The sequence below is a fragment of the Podarcis vaucheri genome (genome assembly GCF_965113315.1).
Source record: "Podarcis vaucheri genome assembly, chromosome: 4".
Taxonomy (NCBI): domain Eukaryota; kingdom Metazoa; phylum Chordata; class Lepidosauria; order Squamata; family Lacertidae; genus Podarcis; species Podarcis vaucheri.
In genome coordinates, this window is record NC_138762.1 from 106,861,975 (window position 1) to 106,887,003 (window position 25,029).

The 25,029-nt window shown below is 44.8% G+C and overlaps 1 protein-coding gene across 11 annotated transcripts in view; it reads left to right on the forward strand.

Moving 5' to 3' along the window:
* The first annotated feature begins 14,860 nt into the window (after positions 1-14,860).
* Positions 14,861-25,029, forward strand: part of PCDH9 (protocadherin 9) — a 776,382-nt gene continuing 766,213 nt past the window's right edge. For all 11 annotated transcript variants that reach the window (XM_082221376.1, XM_082221380.1, XM_082221381.1 and 8 more), the window contains exons 1-2: positions 14,861-15,342; positions 16,612-19,772. In XM_082221376.1, the coding sequence (XP_082077502.1) occupies positions 16,737-19,772 (3,036 nt within the window). In that variant the 5' untranslated portion in view covers positions 14,861-15,342; positions 16,612-16,736. The remainder of the gene's footprint in view (positions 15,343-16,611; positions 19,773-25,029) is intronic.

Consider the following 25,029-nt stretch of genomic DNA (forward strand, 5'->3'; position numbering starts at 1 on the left):
TGTAGAGAGGTCACATGTTCTACAGTCATGTGGATGTGACCCAGAAGATGAGGAATTAATTGTTACACATGCAAGAGTGAATCAGCCCTATACCTAATGCATCTCTGCATGTTTAGCTCCAGTTTCTACTTTCACACTGAGAGCCAGTGTGGTGTAGTGGTTAAGAGCGGTAGACTCGTAATCTGGGGAACCGGGTTCGCGTCTCCGCTCCTCCACCTGCAGCTGCTGGGTGACCTTGGGCCAGTCACACCTCTCTGAAGTCTCTCAGCCCCACTCACCTCACAGAGTGTTTGTTGTGGGGGAGGAAGGGAAAGGAGAATGTTAGCTGCTTTGAGACTCCTTAAAGGGAGTGAAAGGCGGGATATCAAATCCAAACTCTTCTTCTTCTTCTTAAGAGAGAGGTCAGAGTGATACAAGGTGAGAAATGATGAGTTGATCATAAGGTATTCTGAAGTGCTTTCTTTCTTTCTTTCTTTCTTTCTTTCTTTCTTTCTTTCTTTATTTATTTATTTATTGTCCTACTGTTCTTCACCCAAAGGTCACAGGGTGGTTTACAGTATAATAAACAACATATATTCATAAGGTAATAGCCATACAATGCAAACATTAAAGAACAGTTATAGCAATAGAATTCATAATAAGCTACAGTGTCAAATTATTCATAAGTTATTTCAGTCACTGATACACTCATCTGAGAGCCTGCTGGAAGAGGTGCAGATTCATCTGTTTCCTTAACAAAAAACAATACGATCACAATGTTTTATGCTCAAAATTCCATGATTAAAGCATAATATGACTCATTTTCATGTATTATGTATTTATACCATTTGAGCCTGTATGATAAGATGTAAGCAGTTCCCTTTAGTTCTGTTTGACATGTGCTCGGACCGACTAATTAGAGAAAGGAACTTGTTCCATTTTCTGAAGTCCATCAAATATTGTCACATCAAATATTATATGGGGGTGGAGGATGCTGTGGTGAGAATGACAAGAAACGGAGATATGCAAGACTAGCTAGTATTTCCTACAACTTAGAAGTGGAAGAATAGATTATGGCATGATTAAGCTTTTCAAACTGTGGTATACCAAGAAAAGGCATTAATACAAAGCATCTCTTTGTCCAGACCAGGCCTAAAGAGGGTTCAGTCAAGATTCTTGGAATGTTGTCACTGATTCATTGGTAGGGCTTGCTCGGTGCTTGAACAAGCATCCTTTGGAAATTATACAATCTGCTTCCCCTCAGACATTTTAGAGATAAGGCAGACTTAGACTCATGTGTCCTTTCAAGGGTAATAATCAGAGGTATAGTTGAATGACAAGCTGTCCAGATGCTGGAGCCCTCCTCCTTGAGAGACAACAATCCTTGATGGGCCCATGTCTTTCCCCCTTATTCCACTTCTCCCCACCAGGAACATTCCCTGCCCTTTCATGCCCTTACCTAATTTCTCCTTTGTGTCTATTGACTTTTTCTGTGCAAAAAGAGCACGTCTACCTGCTTTTCATAAGAACATAGGAAGATCTAAGCCAGTATCCTGCTCTCACAGTGGCCAACCGGACGCCTGTGGTAAATGAGTACAAGAGCAACTCTCCCCTGCTGCCGTTTCCAGCAACTGGTTTTCAGAAGCCTTAGTTCACGGCACGTGTTCCACGTTCCACCTCGGTTAGTTCCTGCCGTATTGTCATCTCCTTCTTTCCCAGCAGCCTCACTATCAGAATAACCCCATCACCTCTCCATGTCTAGAAGAACTGTCTTCTGAGAACTGACCACAACCTGCTTCTCTGACCAGCGTTTCCCTCCCCCCTCTCTGGGTTTGACACTTCAGCCAGAGGGAAACCATGGGACTCCTCCACTCAGGCATGACAGTCCTATTGATCCAGGACAAACCTATTCCCAGTCCCCCATATTGGACTAGTATTAATTTTCCTTCTAGAAAATTAATAAAGCCAGCACAAAGCATCTAACCCCTTGGGTGCTACCAGGCATGGTTTAGCAATTTATCGTGTTAGGGCCGTGCAAAGAGCTTAGTCCCAAGCATGGCTTTTCTGAGAGGTTAACAAAAATGCGGCAAGCATGCAAACATTAACATGATCGATTGCGTTTCAAGCAAACACAGCCTTGCTTCTCTAACGTATGCGGCCTCTATAAAGAGCAAGGACATGTTTTACAGTTCCCTACTTGGGAACGTGTTGAATTTAAGTCCAGCAGCAGTTAGTTTAATCCAATTTGATTATTATTTCTCTCCTCAAACCTCCGTGAGGCTAACCTTGTGTACCTGGAAGAAGCTCATTTGTGAGCATAGGGTAATCAGTTCTGACTACAAGTTAAAGTTATCCTTAAGCAAACAGAAAACTATTCAGCATAGCAATAAAGTTAAATAATTATTACCGAGCTATGTGATGTGACTACAATGTGACTTTGAAATGACTGGGATGTGATTAGAATCAGAATGCGATGCATCTTTGATGATACCAGAAAAGAAGGGTGCCAGAGCTCCCTGGTATTACCAGTAGCAGGAAAACGACATTATTAACGCCTAGAAAGACACCATTTCCAAAAGACAGGGCAGGATTGAAAATGGTTGTTAACTGTAATCACTGATAAATACACTTAAGAGTTTGATATAAAGGAGAAGAGTAAGTTGGGGAAAGAGTATAGACCACAATAACCAATATGTGTGCTCCATGTCAGACTCTCATCCTCACTAACCATTGTCCACCTGAAGGGCTACTCATGGGCATCCCATAGACCATTTGGGTCAGCATATATCCCTCACTGCCCTCCCATTCCTGTACTTCTTTTTTTAGAAGTTGATGTGTTGATCAGTCCTCCCTCTACCTATTAATCTACAACTGGGCGATATCTGTTATTGGATTATGTCCGTTGGCATCAGAGTATCCTTCTGTTTACACAGACCTCTAGCAAGCAATGTTTCTTTTTTTACAGTGAGAGCTCACATTGATCTACAGAAGCTGATGTAGTGAAAATATCACCTTTCAAATCTCTTAGGCTCCATAAAGAGGTGCCTTCAAAGAGTGGCTGGGAGCACCTGTTCCAGGTTTGTTTCCTTCCTGTTTTCACTCTTCAGATGCCACACACAGAAGTTCTGAACTCAAAGTATCCCTGAACACTCTTATACTTCTGGTAGGGGGTCCACTTTGTTTTTGCTTCCCCCCACCCCCAGCACACAGCATGTTTAGTACTTCAATTTTAAAGCCCCCCCCCCCCCGTTCATTGGAATCTGCTCTGACAGGGGCATGGCTGAGAAGCGGGGGGCTGTTTTGTGATGGTCACACAAGGGCTGGCCAATCAGTGCCATGCAAATAAATTCAGGAAACTAGAAGAACTGGTTCCTACGAGATTACTCCTTGGAATTAGGCTGTTGTCAGGAAGGTCGTGCACTTAAACAAAAGGGCTCACTGCTGAAATTATGTACATCTGCACACCTATGCAGCGTGAGATTGCACTGGTGGAAGCAGTATAACATAAAGAGGGGCTTGGTCACACAATGTTAAATGAACATTTGCAGCTGTTGCACGCCTATTTAGTTTTCGGAGTCCGTATGATGCTACCCACAAACAAGGCCAGCCTTTATCCCTTTTGCCTGTAAATGTAGGAGAGTCTGATAAATTGAGAAAACCAGGTTCCAAACTTTTCCACTCAAGGTCGCAGACAACTGCATATGAACCACATTAAAAATTTCTACATCAGATAATGTGCAGCAATCTAAAAGCATGTGTTGAGAATTTACAATTGTTTTCATTTCTTTCTTGGCCCTGCTCATAACTATTTCCAACACACTCTTGCATGGAGGAGCGTGTTTATATATATTCTTTTGATCCCTCAGATATGCACAAAACGAGAAAACAGCAAAAGTGTGTGTTGAAAATCTACACCGGCCTGTGTGTTCTTTTAAAAAACCAACAATATGCACAAACAGCTTTCTGCACACATGCCCTGTCGATTCTTAATTGGCATAACAGAAACAGCGAACACAAAAAGCAATGCCTGCTCTATGAATGAGAAAGATAGAAATCCCACCCTTTACAATGGGAAAAGTGATGACTTACCTAGAGCTGTTCAGATGTAATTCTGAGTTAGGCAGTGGGATCATCTCCACAAGCCCTGCCCCCATTTACGGTACATATAGTATGAAGTCTGAAAAAGATGGTGTGATTGGAGCATCTATCAATTCAGGGGCTCTAATCATGTGCAAAGAGCTTAAGTACATGCTACTAGTAAGAAAGCATATGTGAATGAGCCAATGACAGAAAGAGCTTAAAAATCACCTCAAACAAAATACATTCTACCGTCAACTCCCGTTTTGTCCATAGAGTTTTTAAAATACAGTGGTACCTTGGGTTAAGTACTTAATTCGTTCCGGAGGTCTGTTCTTAACCTGAAACTGTTCTTAACCTGAAGCACCACTTTAGCTAATGGGGCCTCCTGCTGCTGCGCCGCCGCCGCACAATTTCTGTTCTCATCCTGAAGCAAAGTTCTTAACCTGAGGTACTATTTTTGGGTTAGCGGAGTCTGTAACCTGAAGCATATGTAACCTGAAGCGTATGTAACCCGAGGTACCACTGTATGTAGATTTGTAGGCAGCCCATTGTTTTTCACCTGGCTCCAGGTAACTACTGGGTTCAGGATGAAATATTTCCAGTGGTTAGCTGTAAAGGTTAACAATTTCTTGTCAGTGTATTGACTTTTGAGTTTGACCCTTATCAATGAACTTTTCTTCCTTGTTTATTAGATTTCATTGTATTTTCTACTTGACTTTGATACATAATTAAGCTGAATAGGAACTTATTTCTATAACCTTGGTTTATGGGGGTTATAAAAACTTTTGAAACAAATGCTTCCTTGTGTCCCTTCCTTTTCAGTGGTCTGACTGATTCACTTTCCTTACTTACAAGAATAAAAGATGGAGACATTTTAAGGGGGAAAACAAACTGATTCAGTAAGAATTTGAGCTTGGTTCCATGTTTTACCCATCCAAGAATGCTTGAGAATTATGGCCTGCAATGAGTCCAATAACATTTACTTGAATGAACAAAATTCAAGTTAAGTGGCCCTTTAGTTGAATGAAGGACTGCAGCTGAGTAGGTCACATGTTTTGCAGACACAAGGCTCCAGGTCCAATGCTTGATATCTCTCGGCTAGACTAGGAAAGACTTTGGAGAACTTCTGCCACTGTGAGATAGACCATTGGTCTGACTTGGTGCAAGGCAACTTCCTATGTCCTAATGATCACCCTCCAAGTGGAATGATGTTCTGTAAGTGTCCACTATATATTTGGTATTCTTTAACATCTCCACTGGCAAAAGGGTAGGACATAGAAAGAATTTTTCACACAATGCCTAGCAAAGAGCTCCTTAACACTGCCAAATATAAACTAAAAAGCCAAACTGGTATCAGTAATAATAAGAATTGGGCTAATAAGAACAGGCTCAAACGCCATTCACATGTGCTCTAATCTATAAAGTTTCACATAAGTATGCCTGTGTAAATATGAGACCGCAGGGATAAATGATTAGGCCTTGTGCAACAATGGTGGTATAAAATCCTTGCAATTCACATACAAACCATTGCTGCAAATTACTATAAGGAAATCTCTGTCACAAACAGTGCCATCTCCCATTTCCTTACAATCAGATGTACACTATTATCTGCAAGTTGCTTCATTGCACATTATGTTCCCTATATGAAGGCACAGACTTTCTTTCTTTTTTTAAAATGATATTTATTAAAAGTTTAACAATTACAGAAAAAGAGAAAAAAGGAAGACAGTAAAAAGCTACAATACAATACAGCAAAAGAAAATGAAAACCAGAATAAGAAGGAAAAGGGGGAAAAAATCAATACATTGAAGCAAAAAAGCAAAAATGTTTAAAAACAAAAACATTTAAAAACACATCCAATATTCCATATCTTTACTTTTCATTTACTTGTTTCCTCGTCCTCCTCACACCTCCCTTTTTGTATTCTAGTTCAGTTAACTATTTCAGCAAATTGTTTCCATCTTTCTCAATTTTTGTTCTATAATTTATCTTAACAATCTATCCTTCAATTTTTCCATTTTTGCCCATTATCAATCAACTTTTACTTAATTCTTTATTAAATTTCTGCTAAAACCATATAACTTCATTCCAACATCCTTCTAGCATTCATTAATTTTGCAATATTTCTGTAAATATACTTTAATTTTTTTCCAATCTTCTTCCACCGACTCTTCTCCCTGGTCTCGGATTCTGCCAGTCATTTCCACCAATTCCATGTAGTCCATCAGCTTCATCTGCCATTCTTCCCTGGTGGGTAGATCTTGTGTCTTCCAGTGCTTTGCAATAAGTATTCTTGCTGCTGTTGTAGCATACGTAAAGAAAGTTCTATCCTTCTTTGGCACCAATTGGCCGACCATGCCCAGGAGGAAGGCCTCTGGTTTCTTCAGGAAGGTATATTTAAATACCTTTTTCATTTCATTATAGATCATCTCCCAGAATGGAAGGCACAGACTTTCTTAACTTTCTGAACTCAGAATCCCCTTCTGAAACACTTCTGAGAGCAAAACACTTGGCCCACAGGTAATATGCGCAGAGATCCTAGTTCATAGCCATGTGCACACTGCCACTGTCGCATCCAGAAGATATTTGGATTTAGGGCACAAATCCAACACAAGGAATAGGAGACTTAACCCTCCTTCCCTGTCCTGCCCCCTCTAACCTGCCTTGTTTTTCTTGCAGTCGGTAAGACTGGAAGCCTATGTTGCATTTAATGTCCGCACAATGTTAAGACCTGAAATTATAATGACAGCAACAATCACACAAACTATAATAATTGGGGCCTCTTCTAAGCCTCCCCACTGAGCATAAGAACAAAGCAGCAGTAATATCTGTGCTCCCATCTCTCCCGGACCAGAATAGGGTGAGAAAACAGTGCGGAAGGCACTTGACCCCAGGACTGCAGTGAGAGACATTTGCAGTAGTGGCTGGTGCTCACTCAGACAGACAGGGTGGGAGGCAGCGCGATCAGCAGTAGGTAAGAGACCACTGACAGAGATCACTGACCACTTCCTGACTGGTTGTACAGAGGCAGACAGGCTCTGTAGCCTATTGGCTCCACTTTTAATTTGTCAGGGGAGCATCACCTGCCTTGGGAATGGGATACCGGCCTTCCCTAGAATTTCATGTCCTCCTGTTGGTGTGCTGCGCACTCTCACCTCGGCATGAGAGCCACTGCTTTAACTCATACAGTGTGAAACCAGCCGCACACCACACAGATATTATCATCAAGAAAATGGTAATGAGGAGATGCCTTTTCGTTGTTAAGAGTCAACGGAGGCAACAATAGATTCTACTTCTCCTATAATTTATTTAAAAATAAAAATTAAGAATAGGCAAGCATCTCCCATACTACTTTCCAACATTTTAATTACCCAGAAGAAGCTCTTGCCATGCCCCACTTTCCCATCAAAGTGTTATTAATAAAACAGACTTGTGGCAGCCTGAATGCAGCCTGTACTCTATGTCTGGGCATTGTTATCCCCTCCGATATTCTAACCTTCTTTGCTTCTTTCACTGAGTACATGGTGGGGAGAATGGGATCATGGCTGCGAGCCTCCCCCTGATCTCTGCACATCCATTGGAAGGGACAAACTGAATTTCACATGCATACAAGAGTCTGCACGTAGGCGCCATACGTATTAGTAGAACCCCAGATCCCACAGGATTCCCAGCTGCAAGGAAGAGTCTTTTGTATCGCTCGTCTTTGTCACACTGGGATCCAGCCTTGTGGTAGCTTACATAGCAGTTTCCCCTCTTATCAGTCCTGGGAGGTTTGGCTAAGAATGTCTGGCCCAAGACCACCTAGTGCAGGCATAGGCAAACTCCAGCCCTCCAGATGTTTGGGACTACAATTCCCATCATCCCGAGCTAACAGGACCAGTGGTCAGGGATTATGGGAATTGTAGTCCCAAAACATCTGGAGGGCCGGAGTTTGCCTATGCCTGACGCAGTGTTCTCTGTGGATATTTGGGGTTTGTGTGTGTGTGTGTGAAATTTCTAACACGTCTCATCTCCTTAGTCTAAACTGAACTTTCCATTTGCTACACACACCAGATCTTGATGAATAATATATGGTAAATGAATTTCAACTTATTTACTCCTAGCATATTCATTGAGCTTGTTTTTACCACCACGAGTTCTTACTTACACTGGCATTCCAAATTAATCTTATTGCTTCATATATTAATCTTATTGCTTCATATGTGTGTATATATTATTTTAAATGGGCCAAAGGGGAGGGCAATTTAGTTATGCAATTATTTACATAGTGATACAGTAAAATGTAATTAATGCAAGAGCCACAGATGGCAAAAATAAGCAAAAACTTTCCTTTTGCCCTTTTGTCCTGGATTTGCTACGTTGTCCAAGACCCATAATACAAAGTAGGCTGACTGATCAAATTGCTCAAATCAAGAGGTGCAGGAGAATGTTGGAATTGGACAATAGGGCTGTTTTGCTGTGTTTTCGTGTCGTTTACAACAGAAACTAATAGAGACACACAGAAATGAATAAAAACAACTTCCTATTCTTAAATAGCCTTTCAATGGAAGTTCCTCATTAGGTTTTAGAACCCTGATTTTCCCTTTTTGGGAAAATTGCAATGCTTGGGCTCTTGCATCATTTTATTCTGATACCACCTTGCGGAAGGCAACTAATTGATCATGTTTTCTGTTGATAAATGAATAATGCACCTGACTCCTCCAGAGAATAAACAGGTATTTAAAAATTCAGAGTAAATGATAGTGTCTCATTTTGTTTCATGTGGTTTTTAAAGAAACAAACATACAAACCCCAATCCTTTTTTATATATAGAGAGAGAATTCTCATCTGACCCTTAAGAGGAAAATGAGAAAGGTGCGCAAGAGTCAATGGGACGCAGACTGAAGCTGGAGTCAGAAAAAGATGAATTATAGATGAAGAGGCATGTATTAAATATAACATTGAAATAAGTTAAAGAGGGCAAGGGAACCATGTTTTATACAGCAGTGGTCAGGATGGAGCCCCTCCAGCAGCGCCTTCAGAGGATATAGGGCAGGGACAGGGAAACTTTGGTCCTTCAGATGTTGTTGGTCTCCAACTCCCAGTAGCTCCAGCCAACATGGCCAATGGACAGAGTTGATGGGAATTGTAGTCCAGAAACATTCCGATTGAGATTGCTACAAGTTCTCCCAAGCACTAATGCTGGGTCTATTACATGGAATTTGCCTGTTTCCTTGGGGATCCTGCAGTGCTGGACCTGCTATTAAAGGCTGCAATGAGGCCAGGCAGAAACAAAAGAACCTCTTGCAAACTAAGAGGAACTATCCCAGAACCACGCTGAAAGAAAATCTTAAGTAAAGCCATGTCTGCAAGACAAGATCACAGTCCTCCTACCTTCATTGGAATGAAAATGTCCTGTTTCAAAATTAAAATGAGGACAGTGTTTATTGCATTTTTAGGGATATTTCTGTGATCCACCTAGGGGCCACCTGAATTGGAAAGAGAATAAAACGAATGAATAAACAAGTAAGTTTAAGTAAGAATAACAGATCCTGGGATCTGGAAGGCATGTGTTTCAGGAATCCTTGAACACTGGCAGCAGTCTCAGGTATCTGCTACCCACCTCTGCCTTTGGAATGGTTATGGAGCTTTCTTGTAAAAATGGTGCTAGAGTGAGCTTTGAGCCTCTTCCTTGAAATCTCTGCATGGCCAAAAGCTACTGGGGGATGCATTTTGTCTCTACATGCATAGCATAAGGACTCATCCATACTTGCCTTTGCTCTGCACTTTCTAGGCACAGATCTAGGCTCTCCAGGTCTGTGTCCAAGTGGACACAGTGTCGTCCCCCCCCCCCGGTGCTTTCCCCAGGGAAACCCAGGTTTTATTGCTGAATCGGAGCAAATGGCAATCCACAGAAAACCTGGTTTGCCACTTGCTCTGATTCAGTGGTAACAAACGGGTTTTCCCAGCGAAAGCACCAGAACAAACAAAAACCTACTCCAATTTGGACCTGGAAAACCTGGATCCGTGTGGCAAAAAAGGAAGTGCTGATGAGCCGCAATTGTATACACATATAACCACTATCCATGGGACGCGAGTGGCGCTGTGGGTTAAAGCCTCAGCGCCTAGGACTTGCCGATCGAAAGGTCAGCGGTTTGAATCCCTGCGGCAGGGTGCGCTCCCATCGTTCAGTCACAGCGCTTGCCAACCTAGCAGTTCGAAAGCACCCTTAAAGTGCAAGTAGATAAATAGGTACGCTTACCAGCGGGAAGGTAAACGGCGTTCCGTGTGCTGCGCTGGCTCGCCAGATGCCGCTTGTCACGCTGGCCACGTGACCCGGAAGTGTCTGCGGACAGCGCTGGCTCCCGGCCTATAGAGTGAGATGAGCGCACAACCCTAGAGTCGGACACGACTGGCCTGTACGGGCAGGGGTACCTTTACCTTTACCTTTATAACCACTATGGTATCTTGCAACCACTACCATGAAGTGCATAGCACCACACAAAACAACTGGTGATGTTCTGAATTACTGTTTACAGGAGACAATTAATGTTTTGTTCTTTTTCTCCCAGTATAACTTTAACCTAAGAACCCTTTTCTTTTTTTGAGGACAAAACTGTTCTAAATGAAAATAGTGCATCCAACAATGGAAACGAGCCGCCAACCCTCTTGAAAAGGTAAGAATCAGAGCAGGAGTGTTCAAAGTATGATCCTATTTTTACCTCTGAAACAGTGCAAGATCTGGGGGAAAGCATAGCAGGCAACACGCATGGGGTCATGTAATGCAGCATAACAATTCTTTCATGCCCTTTAACAATTCCATCATGCTTTGGAGCCAGTCTTGCAGACGTGGTATGCGCACTCTCCCCACTTCTTCACCCCAGCCATTAAACGGGAGGGGGTGGAATACCGAACGCTGCCGGACCCATGACAAACCTCTGTGGAATTTCACTCCTTATCTCCTCCTACCCGGAGAGCAATCCATTAACTGGTACTCCTTGAGTGCTCCTTTTCAGCCATTTGTACACCTAATCTATTCCACCACCTTTTAACCTGCATTTCTCCAGCTGACATATGGGAATGTCATGTTCAGGATATTGCTGTCAAAAGCCAAAAAGCTCACTTGTTTTGCATTTCCATCAACCAGTGGACCCTATAAATAGCATTATCTTGACCTGCTCTGAGCAAGAACTGGAGAGCCAAAGTGTGCTGGAAGCAAGTCGAGAGTAGGCTGGGGAAACAAGAAAGGCTGTCAAGCACTCCTCAGGCTGCAGAATGCAGTTGGGTCACAGATGTGCCTTAGCAAATGCAGACTGCAACCCTAGCCCTCCAATGCTGGGGTGGATGGGTGGAAAGCCTACCAGGTTCTGACAGATTATTCAGAGCCCAATATGTGTATTCATAAGAGTTTTAGAACTGGAAGGGACCTCCGAGGTTCAACTAGTCCAACCCTCTGCACTGCAGGAATCTCAACATGTGGTCCTTCATCCTGTTTCAAACCATACCTGACCATGCTTACCTTTGCAAAGGAGCTAGCTGTTTCATTGCTGCACCACTCAGATGCAAGGCTGACAGGGTTCAATGGGACTGACAACCTATTTTGTAGCCTAAATAGTAAGCATACTTACTGGGGTGAGCCCATCAACTGACCTTATGCCTGAGTAAATTTGAATTGAATCCAGATGCTAGATATATTTAGCACCATTTTAAAACACACACACACGGCAACCAGCCAGTCACTTGAAAAATGCCTCCAGGGCTGGCACACCTAGGCTGCCACACTTTGGGAAGGCCAACTAGGGCTGAAGAATGACTCCCTGGAGCAGCTGCCTTCACTTATCTGCCTGTCCTCCCTGCTGGGCAGAGGGCTCTACATTGAGTGAGTAGGCAGGTGAGGGATGGTGGCTATTCCTTGGGTTTGGGAGAGAGTGATGGTGGCAAAGAGCTGCTCTGGCCTCTACTTGCCAAGCTTGCTGGATGTGTGAGGATTCGGTCTACAAACATCTCACTTGCTCAGTCACCAACAGGGACGTACATAGGGGTTGGTTAGTTGGCCCCCGCCCAAGGTGCAACGCCAAGAGGGCACAAAAATCACGCTTCTCCACTCTGACTTGGAATGGCTAGGAGAGAAAGTAGCAAATGGAAGGAGGCCAGAGGCAGACAGAGGAACCAATGGAGGAGGAGAAGGGAAGGCAGAGTAGACCCGAACTCCCGACACACACACACACACACACACCCCGCATAACCATGGAGGAAGTCACTGGTGGAGAGCAAAAAGCGATGAAAATAAAATATTTTGAATTTCTGGTCCATGGTCTCTCCTGGCTTCAGAAGCTCCAAGACAGCTCCTTGCCAAGGGCACAAGGGAGCCTAGGTATGCCTCTGGCACCAACATAGTTGCATCAGCAGGGGGGGGGGCAGCCAAAGTGGTCTCTTCCCTTTGGGGAAGCTGCAGGATCCAATGTCAACTGTAAAGGTAAAGGTAAAGGTAAAGGTACCCCTGCCCAAACGGGCCAGTCTTGACAGACTCTGGGGTTTGTGCGCCCATCTCACATCTAGAGGCCGGGGGCCAGCGCTGTCCGGAGACACTTCCGGGTCACGTGGCCAGCGTGACAACGCTGCTCTGGCGAGCCAGCGCAGCACACAGAACGCCGTTTACCTTCCCGCTGGCAAGCGGTACCTATTTATCTACTTGCCCCCGGGGGTGCTTTCGAACTGCTAGGTTGGCAGGCGCTGGGACCGAGCAGCGGGAGCGCACCCCGCCGCGGGGATTCGAACCGCCGACCTTTCGATCGGCAAGCCCTAGGCGCTGAGGCTTTAGCCCACAGCGCCACCCGCGTCCCTAATGTCAACTGTAGCTCCACCCAAAGAGAGAGAGAGAGAGAGAGAGAGAGAGAGAGAGAAACAAATGAAGGCAGCAGCCCCTTGTCACCCCTCCACTGCTTGTTGCCTGCTTGGGTGAGCAAAGGAGCCGCTACTTCCAATCGCTTGCCCTCTGATAAGGTGGGTCCAGCCCCTAGCATGGCAACACCCAGCCTGCAGTGTCACCCACTCTGGCAAGTGTGTGGTGGGCAGAGCTCCCAGGTCAACAGGTGCTGCCCCAATCCCAGTCGCTGCGCTGGCCAATGGGACACCTCTGATGCTCACTCACGGTTGCAGACTCTGGGCTTTAAAAATTCAACAGCGCCCTGGGCAACACCAAAGTCCCTTCCCCGGCCTTCTTCTGTTTTAAGCCATTGTTGCAGCACCCTCTTGGCTCAGCGTACAACCAACCAGTTGTGCTCTCCTAAATCCACCTCTGCCATTCACAGCAAGCTATGGAGGAGGCTTCAGGACCAGCCTAGTGGGCCCTTTGGGTCGGTGCAGCAGGAAGGATGTGAGGGGCAACCACCCAACACACTCCAGGTGTCAAATGTGGGGGCTCAGACCCCTAACAAATGGGACATGAAGGCTGGCAACATCAACCCTGCTGTGTGGGCAACCCTTGCAGAAAACCGCAGTGCCTGGAGACAGACAGGTTGTGCATCCACAGCAGTGACCAGAGGAGGAATGGCTGCTGGGAGGAGCGCAGGGAGAAGAAATGCCATGGTGTGTCTGCAGCAGCACAACTGGACGCCTTCATCTGCCCCGGCTGCAACGAAACATCTCTCTCCAGTATCGGTCTCTACAGTCACAGCAGATGTTGTAACTCTCCACCGATTTGACTTCACCCCCAGAGGCACACTCTTCCATTGTCTCCTGAGACAGACGGATGCCAACAACAAAAGACCCCAAACTTTTAGTATCTGAGTCACAGAACTGCAGAGTTGGAAGAGACCCAGGTCATTTGAGTCCCACCCCTGACTCTACCTCCTTGCTGTACTCAAACTATGGAAGAAGCCTGAGCAAAACAGGGATGGAAGGACATTCGAGAGGCTGTTCTTATGTAAATATAAACCAAACCAGTTTTAACAAGGAGAAGTAGCAGAGGGGGTCCCATGCAGCGACTAACACCAACAAGCTAATGCAACAGAGCCTTTCCCAACTCCTTCCTGGCTGCACTCAGGCTTTGTTTTAACCTGCCATTTCCCGCCCCCCATGTCGCCGTCCGAGGCGAAGGGCACTCTGCACGCGCTCAGAGGAGCTGAATGTAGGTAGGCAGGTAAGAGTGGGAAAGAAACAGGGAGAAGGAAAACAGCGTATGTTAAGGCAAGACTAGAGCTGGCTGAAAACGCCCGTGCGCCTCCTCCCGCCGCCCGATCAGCCACTCTGCACAGCGGCAGCCTCGCCGCCCGGCCCGCGGAGCCGGAGCCACTGGCCCGCTCGCCCGGCTGCCCGTCGCCGCGCTGGCCCCGCCCTCGGCCCCGCCCCCGCGCCGCCAGCCAATCCGGCTGGGCGGAGGGGGAGGGCGATGCAGGCTTTGCGCCCGCCCTCCCTGTGGGCTTATTGAGAGTTATATCAAGAAACCCAGTTCGGAGCGAGCGAGGAAGGGGAGAGCGAGCGAGCGAAGGAGGGAGCGCGCGCCGGAGACGGGAGGAGAAGCCTGCGCCGCCCGCCTTGCCTTGCCTTGCCTTGCCTCCGCGGCCAAGCAACAGCCCGCGCCGGGTCCGCGCGCCGGGGCAGCCCGCCCGCCTCGCCAGCCAGCCAGGAGGTCCCGGGCAAGGCGAGGGCTCTGCGGGAAGAAGTTGCGCGCTCAGTTTGCTGGCGGCGCGGAAGGCGAGCGCAGCGCCAGGCGCGGGCATCGGGCGGCCGGGGCGGCCGAGCGGGGCATGCCCTGATCCGGAGGAGAAGCGCGCCGGGCGGGCTGTGCGCTCAGCGCCGGGCTGCGGGGCTCGCTCGCCGGGCTGCGCGGCCGCCTTGGCCGGGGCTGGGGAGCCACCGGCGGTGTCGCCTGCGCCGCCGCGAGAGGGATCGGCATCGCTTTGATCAGCATCCTCCTCGTCATCCTCGGAGTGAGGAGGAAGAGCAAGTAAATAAGGGAGGGGCAGAGCGGGAGAGAAGGTGGAGGGAGGACGAGAGAGACGCGCCGAGAGGAGAAGCATGGCGAACCCGGACGGAACTGTGAATTTGTTCTCTGGAGTTGTGAATTTGCCACCGAGGAACAACACCTCTGCTCTGGAGGAGGAAGCGCCCGCCTTGCCGGCTGCTTGCTGATTCCCCTTCCACCTCTCCTCTCCCTCCCAAAAAGACGAATTTGGTGGCTACCTGGGTGCCCGATGCATTGTGCGGGGCTTCCTCTGTCTCTTGGTCCTGGGAGATCGGATCCTTCCTCGGCTGCTGCTGCTGCTGCTGCTGCAGTTCATCGGCACACGAAAAAGCGGCAACGTAAGTGCAAAGTTCCATATGCTTCTCTCTTTTTTGGAAGGGGAGGCATTTTAAAAAAATAATTTGATTTTAATGTATATTCCGACGGGAGGGGGGAATCTCCGCGTTGCTTTGGGCTCGAGTTTGCTGGCTCTGCAGCCCCCACCTGCCTGCATCAGTGTAATGGAAAGGATCACGGATATCAACGCGTAGCTTTTAATGCAGATGTCAGATCAGTGCTTCTGACCAAACTCTCCCCGCCTCCCCCTCCCCCAATCTTATAAGGACGCCTGGAGCTTTATTTGCTCCCATAAGGGCATCTGAGCAGAAGTCTCTCTCTCTCTCTCTCTTTCTTAAGCAGCACTATTAGACTGCAGTATTTATGTGTGGCAGCTGCTGCTAATAACACATCCGGAGGGGCAGCCGAGTGTCACTGACTGCATCACCCCCCCCCCCAATACAACCCTCGTAACAAAAAACAAACCAGCCCCCAACAGCATCTTTCTGCATTTTCTTTGTAAACATCTGGCTTGCTGCTTCTGAGTTGGTTCAAGGCTGCCTCCTCCCCAAATCTTCTGTTTATGTTGAAGTTGAACCTTCTCCGGCAGATGCAAGTCACATACACTGGCACACTGGAACATCTGGAAAAGGTGACATTTTGGTTGGCTCTGGGGAAGAAACCAGAGGTCCTGTTATTGTCTTCCTTAGTTAATAGAGATGGGAAGTAGCCAGAGAGCTACTGCAGAAGCAGCAGCAGTGTGAGTAGTTTGTCTGAATCGTTAAGAGATCCTAGACCATCTTACAGCACTAGCCTAGGATAAAACACACAAGCAAGAGGAAGGGGAGGAAAATGTAGCTGGGTAATTTAATTGGGAGAAGGCAGGATGCATGATGCTTTAAATTGCAGTGGGCATACAATTCATGCTATGCATTTTTTAAAAAAGAACTTCCACTAAATTTTGGCATGGAAGGAGAAAGCATTGGATGGTATGCTCAGTTCAATGGACTGATTTGAACAAACATGTGTATGTGTGTGTGAAGAAAACGGCTTCTCTCCCATCAATCTTGTAACTAATTAATTTCATTCCGAATGTGTGGTACACTGGCACATTCATGGAGAGGAACTGCTTGCACACACAAACGAAAGGAAGGAAGAAAAGCAGGTGCCGGGTGTTTGTAAGTGTGTTGCAGAAACGTGGAGCAGGGCTTGGCAGTTGCATCTGGTGTCAGTTAAAATGAGTCAATAACACTTCTTTTTTATTGTTGTTGTTGTTGTGATTGTGTTGACAGTGGCTGTCTGGAAGCAAGAGCTCTGATGTGATGCATCCTGCAGTCCTCCCCTTGCGAACGAGGCAGCAGCAGCATTCCATCGTGGAAACCTTGAAACCCTGAGAAGGAGCTATAAACACATTATCATGGACCTGAGGGATTTTTACCTGTTGGCTGCCCTGATTGCCTGTTTAAGGCTGGATTCTGCTGTGGCTCAAGAACTTATTTACACCATCCGAGAGGAGCTACCGGAAAACGTCCCCATCGGGAACATACCAAAGGATCTGAACATTTCTCACATCAATGCCGCCACAGGAACCAGTGCTAGTCTTGTCTACAGACTGGTCTCCAAAGCAGGGGATGCCCCTTTGGTGAAAGTGTCCAGCACCACAGGGGAGATCTTTACCACCTCCAACAGAATCGACAGAGAGAGACTCTGTGCAGGAGCTGCCTATGCTGAAGAGAATGAGTGCTTCTTTGAGCTGGAGGTGGTGATTCTCCCAAACGACTTCTTTCGGCTGATCAAGATCAAAATAATTGTGAAGGATACCAATGACAATGCCCCCATGTTTCCCTCCCCTGTCATCAACATCTCCATACCTGAAAACACTCTGATCAACAGCCGCTTTCCAATCCCGTCAGCCACAGACCCCGACACTGGTTTCAATGGGGTGCAGCACTATGAACTTTTGAATGGGCAAAGTGTCTTTGGGCTGGATATCGTGGAAACTCCAGAAGGGGAGAAGTGGCCTCAGCTGATTGTGCAGCAGAACTTGGACAGGGAGCACAAAGATACCTATGTCATGAAAATCAAAGTCGAGGATGGAGGCACCCCCCAGAAATCGAGCACAGCTATCCTCCAGGTCACAGTAAGTGATGTCAATGACAACAGGCCGGTTTTTAAAGAGAGTCAGGTGGAGGTTCACATACCAGAGAATGCCCCTGTAGGTACCTCGGTCATTCAGCTGCATGCCACAGACGCAGATATAGGAAGCAATGCGGAAATCAGATATATTTTTGGTGCCCAGGTTGCTCCTGCAACTAAAAGACTCTTTGCTTTAAACAACACAACTGGGCTGGTGACAGTTCAGAGGGCCTTAGACCGAGAGGAAACTGCCATCCACAAGGTGACGGTGCTGGCCAGTGATGGTAGCTCTACACCTGCCCGGGCAACTGTTTCCATCAATGTGACTGATGTTAACGATAACCCCCCTAACATAGACCTCAGGTACATTATAAGTCCCATCAATGGCACAGTGTACTTATCTGAGAAAGACCCCATCAATACCAAGATTGCCCTAATTACGGTCTCAGATAAGGATACTGATGTGAATGGCAAAGTGATCTGTTTCATTGAGAGAGAAGTGCCATTCCACTTGAAGGCTGTTTATGACAACCAGTACTTGTTAGAGACCTCTTCCTTGCTGGACTATGAGGGCACCAAAGAATTCAGCTTTAAAATAGTTGCCTCCGATTCTGGCAAGCCCAGTTTGAACCAGACCGCCCTAGTAAGAGTTAAGCTGGAAGATGAAAATGACAACCCTCCAATTTTCAGCCAGCCTGTAATTGAGCTGTCCGTTTCCGAAAACAACCGCCGTGGTCTGTACTTAACAACTATTAGTGCCACAGATGAGGACAGTGGGAAAAATGCAGACATTGTTTATCAGCTTGGCCCCAACGCCTCCTTTTTTGATTTGGATCGAAAGACAGGGGTTTTGACAGCTTCCCGAGTCTTTGACAGAGAAGAGCAGGAGAGGTTCATTTTTACTGTTACGGCCCGAGACAATGGCACCCCTCCCCTGCAAAGTCAAGCTGCTGTAATCGTTACAGTATTGGACGAGAATGACAACAGCCCCAAATTTACTCATAACCATTTTCAGTTTTTTGTGTCGGAGAACTTACCAAAGTATAGCACCGTAGGAGTGATCACAGTGACTGATGCAGATGCAGGAGAAAATAAAGCTGTCACTCTTTCCATCCTGAATGACAATGAGAACTTTGTTCTGGATCCTTACTCTGGAGTTATAAAGTCCAACGTTTCTTTTGACCGAGAGCAGCAGAGTTCCTACACCTTTGACGTCAAGGCCATCGATGGAGGACAACCGCCTCGTTCTTCTACCGCAAAAGTCACTATAAATGTCATGGATGTTAATGACAACAGCCCTGTGGTCATCTACCCACCTTCAAATACTTCTTTTAAGCTGGTGCCTCTCTCTGCTATCCCTGGCTCTGTTGTGGCTGAAGTGTTTGCTGTTGACATTGACACGGGAATGAACGCTGAGCTGAAATATACAATCGTAAGTGGAAACAACAAAGGTTTGTTCCGTATTGATCCGGTGACGGGTAACATTACCCTGGAAGAAAAACCTGCTCCTACTGATGTAGGGCTGCATCGATTAGTGGTCAATATCAGTGACCTGGGTTATCCTAAATCTCTGCATACCCTTGTGCTTGTGTTTTTGTACGTCAATGACACGGCTGGAAACGCCTCTTATATTTATGACTTGATCCGCAGGACTATGGAAACACCTTTGGACAGGAACATCGGGGACAGCAGCCAGCCTTATCAAAACGAGGACTACCTTACCATCATGATTGCTATTGTGGCAGGGGCCATGGTGGTCATTGTGGTGATCTTTGTCACTGTTCTGGTCCGCTGCCGCCACGCCTCCCGCTTCAAAGCTGCCCAAAGGAGCAAGCAAGGGGCAGAGTGGATGTCTCCCAATCAGGAGAACAAACAGAACAAGAAAAAGAAGCGGAAGAAAAGGAAGTCTCCCAAGAGTTCCCTGTTGAATTTTGTTACCATTGAGGAATCCAAACCGGAGGATGCCGTTCATGAACCTATCAACGGGACCATTAGCCTTCCAGCTGAGCTGGAGGAGCAAAGTATAGGAAGATTTGACTGGGGCACGGCCCCACCCACCACCTTTAAGCCTAACAGCCCTGATCTTGCTAAGCATTACAAATCTGCCTCTCCACAGTCCGCTTTCCATCTTAAGCCTGACACTCCCGTCTCGGTGAAAAAGCACCACGTGATTCAGGAACTCCCTTTGGACAACACCTTTGTTGGGGGTTGTGATACCCTTTCCAAACGCTCTTCCACTAGTTCAGATCACTTCAGTGCCTCAGAGTGCAGTTCCCAAGGAGGCTTCAAGACAAAGGGCCCCTTGCACACCAGACAGGTAAACGAGCACTTTTACTGGTCTATAAGTACTGCATATAAGTGCCCACTCAACCAGTACTAAAGTGCCAGGATATGTTTTCTTTCACTGTAATTTTAGCTTAGTTATAATATGCATAGAGCAAAGCGGGGGAAATACCTGTCCCTTTAGTATCTCTCTGGGGCAGGACTATGCATTTTTAGAATGAATATGATGGTCCAAAGTTGTAAGTTGCCAACTTTTTTTGTTTTAGAAAGAATGACATGCACACACTCACGTACCAGTTCATTCATGCATTCACACGCACACCTACCTACTTAGTCAGAGGTTAAAGGCAATTGTGTGAAGTTTGTCAAGAACATCTTAGTATAGAGGTTTACTGAAGAAGAAAACATATTTTTCAATCTGCCAATTTCAACTCAAAGGGAAAAATATATATCTACATATATATTGAACGTTTCAGGATTAAATGTGTTAGCTTCTGATAAAAGAAAAGTTGGTTACACACGAGGCTGGCTTAAGTTTATATTGTTTTTGTTTATTTCAAACTGATTTGGAACATTTGTAAGTTATTGTCGTTCAGGGGGTTAATTTTTGCCCTCACAAAGGCTCAAAGATTGTGTTGCACTGTGTTTGTTTGGCAGGCTATAACTAAGCTATCAGGAAGTCTTCCTCTGTTTTGAATTACAACGATTTTTGTTGTACAGTAGTAAAGTTGTGTGTCTGTTAGACAAGAGGATTTTTGTTTTGTTTGTGTTTTGTTTTTTTAAAAAATGGCCAAAGTACACTTTCAGAACGAATGCTTTTTGCTTTGAATAAAACATGAATTATGCAGAGAGAGAAATCACTCCATTGTAAATATGTTCTCATACTATAGTGCATAAGTGATCTGTCATTACTCATTTTTAAGCTGTGAAACATGCCATATGAAAAAAGGATTAGGATGTTAGGAAAATTTCGTATTTCAACCAAATCCAGCATTAGGGTTTTTTGGGGGGGTGGGGTGGGGGCATTGTTTCTTAGGTCAAATAATTCCTTGCTAATAAAGATTTAAATGCGGTGCTGTCTAATTCATTTCACTGGTGCTTGTCTTTTGCCACTAAATTAGAATGTCAGGATCGGCCTGTAGATGGCACTAAGGTACTATGTGGCTTGGGGCTGGCTAGCTGCCAGTCCTGCAGCAGATAAGAAATGGGGGAGGGAAGGTTCAAACTGGTACTAAAGCCAAAGAAACCTTTTATTTAATGACAGTCGCACTGAAGCGACCGGTAGTTAAGCTAGCGTGTTTTGCAGTGGCTCCTTAGCGCTTAGTTTTCATTGCATCAATTGTCTAAGGCTTTAGCTGTCAAGCACATATCGCTGTTGGCATTATATTCTCTTGTGTTTTGGTGAATTGTTTGGGCTGATCACAGGGGCCATAGTCAAGAGAACAGGGGAAGATACTTTTTAATAGGTTTGTGCCAGGAGAGGTGAATGGTGACCATTCTTTAGCTTGAGTCATTTCCCCAGCTGTATGTTATGCTTCTCAAAATTGCATCTTGACTTTTGGACGTATCTTGGATAACAAGGCACTGTATTTAAAGCCCACACTTAGGAAGTATCTTGTTGAAGTAATGGTCCCCAGAACACTCAATAAATCCCTTAAAAGACATTTGAGGGGGAAATCTTTACACAGATATCTCCTTCAGAAGTATTTCACAGCATCTTAGGCTCCTAAAATAACATCCACAGTCATTTATGCACTTCCCTCCAGATAACAACAACATCAACAGAATCATGAAACTCACCAACCGTTAAACCTCTGGATATCAGTAGAACTTGAGATTAGATTGTGCTCTCCCCCTCTTTATCATCTTTTATTTTTGTTACTCAGATTTCTCACATTATTTTGATGTTAAGCGCTTCTGTTCCACTTTAGTTTTCATTTCCTGGGCTCTGTTACAAGAATGAGTCTTAACTTCTTTGAGGAGTCAAATGGAGATTAAGATCACAAATCCAAACCGATTTACCTGGCAGAGCATGTAAGCACCACCCAAGAGACTCAAGGATTCAGGGTGAGGGAAAATTAAACGCAAAGTGTTCCTCTGTATCTTCTTTATTATTGTAAAAAAAGAGGAGAGAGGATAAACACTTGACTTACAGTTTTAATTGCATCACAACTGTAAATGTGGATTTGCTATTTTTAATGATGCATAATTGGATTGTGATGAGGGATGGATAAGATCCAAAGTGATTCAGACAGCACCTTCTTTCACTGGTAGATCAACAAGCTTTCAAATGGTACAGAACTCTTGTCTTATCAATAAATACAGTCCAAAATAAGGGTGCTCTCTTATTAAGCTAGTGGGATTCTGGATGTTCGTTGTCAGCAGCAACTAGGCAACCTTCATTTTAACCAATGGAAAGGTGACCATACGGTTTGAGGTGGTGATACTGCCCAGTGAGTAGTTAAATGGATGTTGGTTTACATGTCAAGGCTTGATATGAACGCTAGGTTCTCCATTTCATAAAAGTTCTGTGCTGATACGCGATTATAACCATCAGTATCGGGCTATAGATCAAAACTGGTACAGTGGTACCTCGCAAGACGAATGCCTCGCAAGACAAAAAACTTGCTAGACGAAAGGTTTTTCCGTTTTCGATTTGCCTCGCAAGACAAATTTTCCTATGGGCTTGCTTCGCAAGACGAAAACGTCTCGCGACTTTGTTTTCTTTGTCTAAAAACAGACATGTTTTCTTTATAAAGTTAATTTATTTTCCCTTCAATTTTTGAACTGCTCTTTACAGTATGTGTGACTTTAAAGAGCAGTTAATAAACTGTTGTTGTACCAAATTTGGCTTTGTTTGGACTTTTTTTGACCATAGGAACGCATTAATTGATTTTCAATGCATTCCTATGGGATTTCGTGCTTCGCAAGACGAAAAATTCGCTAGACGACAAAAATTGCGGAACAAATTAATTTCGTCTTGCGGGGCACCACTGTACAGTTGCTGTGGTTTTCATTGAGTGTTGCAATTCATGGTGCAAATCTCAACAGATAGTTTTGTTTTCAAAAGGTTTTGCTCAGGCCATTCATCAGTTTATGGTTAGTAGTCCTAAAATACTGGCAAATAGCACAGTCCTTGTGAAGTGCACAAACCCCATTGAAATGAATGAAGAAGCTATTGCATAGCTCCTGATTTAGTTCAGTGGTGTTTCTGTGGGAGAACCTGGCATGTTTTATACACTCTCATCAGGAGAAGAACCTCTTGGGTTGTTGGAGGGCAGCAGTAAGTGTCTTACTGCTTCATTATTATTCTTGATAAATATGGGGTGTAGCACCATAGAAGAGTCTCCCAAGCAAACTCTGCAGAAGTGGAAGCTATAGAAGAAAATGGCTGCACTCTTGTGTGGATCAGGTTTATTTCATTCAGACGTGCAGGAGAATTCACCACTATAGATTGCGCTATATCTTTGCACCCACCTTTAAGTCAGCTGTATAATAAAAAAATGGAGCAGTCCCAAAATCGGCTGTCATTTTTCAACAGTTGTTCTGTTAGGAATATGCAAGAACACACCCTTTGCCTGGGTTAAGCTCAATAACGTAGCCCTGATTTAAGTAACCAGTCTGAGTATAGCTAAAGACTAGGAGACAATGCCGTTTGTTTTGCTCTGAAGAACCTAACATTTGAAAATCATCCTTATTGTGAAGGGGGAATATTTTAGTACTGTTGGGTTTTATATTTTTTACCCCACATTCCTTTAAAGAAGTCTTGCCTTGAAGCAGGCAATGTTCAGGTTGTTAGTGATTCCACCTGAGCCTTGGTCTATTGGACTGTTGTAAAGGAAAACATTTAAAAGAAAAGAAAAGCCTAGCCTAGAATCCTAGATGACATTGATTAATTTGAGGTAATGGACTGATCCTAAGATTTGCAAGACTAGCAAATAAATACTCAGGATAAAGAATATTTAACAATTAAACTTCGTGAGCTGCGATGTTATATTATTATTTATCATTATTTTATTAGAATATTATTCTGAATTCCTTAACACAAATGTCAACAAAGGTATTTAGAACTGGTATACCAATAATGTTAAATGCAAGTGTGTAAGTTTAAGAGCAGAACCTGTGGCCCCCCAGAGGCATGGGAGCTGCAAAGAATTCTGTTGTCATAAAGGAGAAGATGAGTGCTTTGAGTAGAGCAGGTCCTGAAGGATAGGAATTGCCGCCTTAGATGAAGCCGCACCAATTGGACACATTGGCTGTGGGGAAGAGATCAGAAGCATTTCCTTCCATTTCCATCTTAAGCACAGTTTGTCAAGAACTGTTGTTAAGTTTTATGTAAATTCTGCAAGCTTTTCAGACTGGATAAGGCTAATCTGAACACTCTGATTTTAGTCCCATGGAAAAGCAAAACCATCTTACAGGGCCTGAGATGGAATATTTCCCTTGATTTACGGCTCATGGGCAGTTGAGTACAAATCCTCCAGGTTGCAAAGCAAGGATTCCAGCACGGAGTGACAATGATTAGGAACTGTATTCATTAGTCTTCATCATGTTTATTGGCACTGGGCCAACTGAGTACTTGAGCAATGTTGTCTCTCATAAAATATGATGGGGTGCATATATATATATATATATATATATATATATATATATATGATAGAACCTTAAATAATTGTAGAGGAAACTATAAAATGAATATAGGGCTCCCTTAAGCAATGCAGAAAACTCCTGACAAGAAGCTAGTGCTGTAGTTAACTAAGCTAAGAAGGCGCAATCCCCTCCCAGGTGGCTTGTTGTACTGTGATTTATTTCCTTCTTATATTTACTATAAGAGCTGATAAACACCACCAAAACCTCTTTTAAGCATTCTCATAAAACTAAGAGTGTAGGCAGAAAGAAGAGTTGTGGAAAACCACAGTGGAACCGCATTGTGTAAAGAAGAGGGCCCACACGTTCTGTCAATCCAAACATTTTGGTTTCATGATTTTGCCTATTTGCTTATTTTATTTGTTTAGCAACAGTTACATACCACTTGATTGTCGTAAAACCTCTCAAGCAGATTACATGGAATAATAAAACTTATAGTAAAAAAAAACAAAATTAAAGAATGGATTTTTTTTAAAAAAAAAAAAGATTAAAGCATTTCAGCGTCTACATGTCTGGATAGATAGGCTTGCCTAAACTAAATTTGTTTAAGTGGGGCCCAAAAATCTTACAGCAAAGGCGCCTGTGTGACTCGCATAGGCAGGACGTCCCAAGGTTGTCGGTGTTCCCACACTAAAAGGCTGATT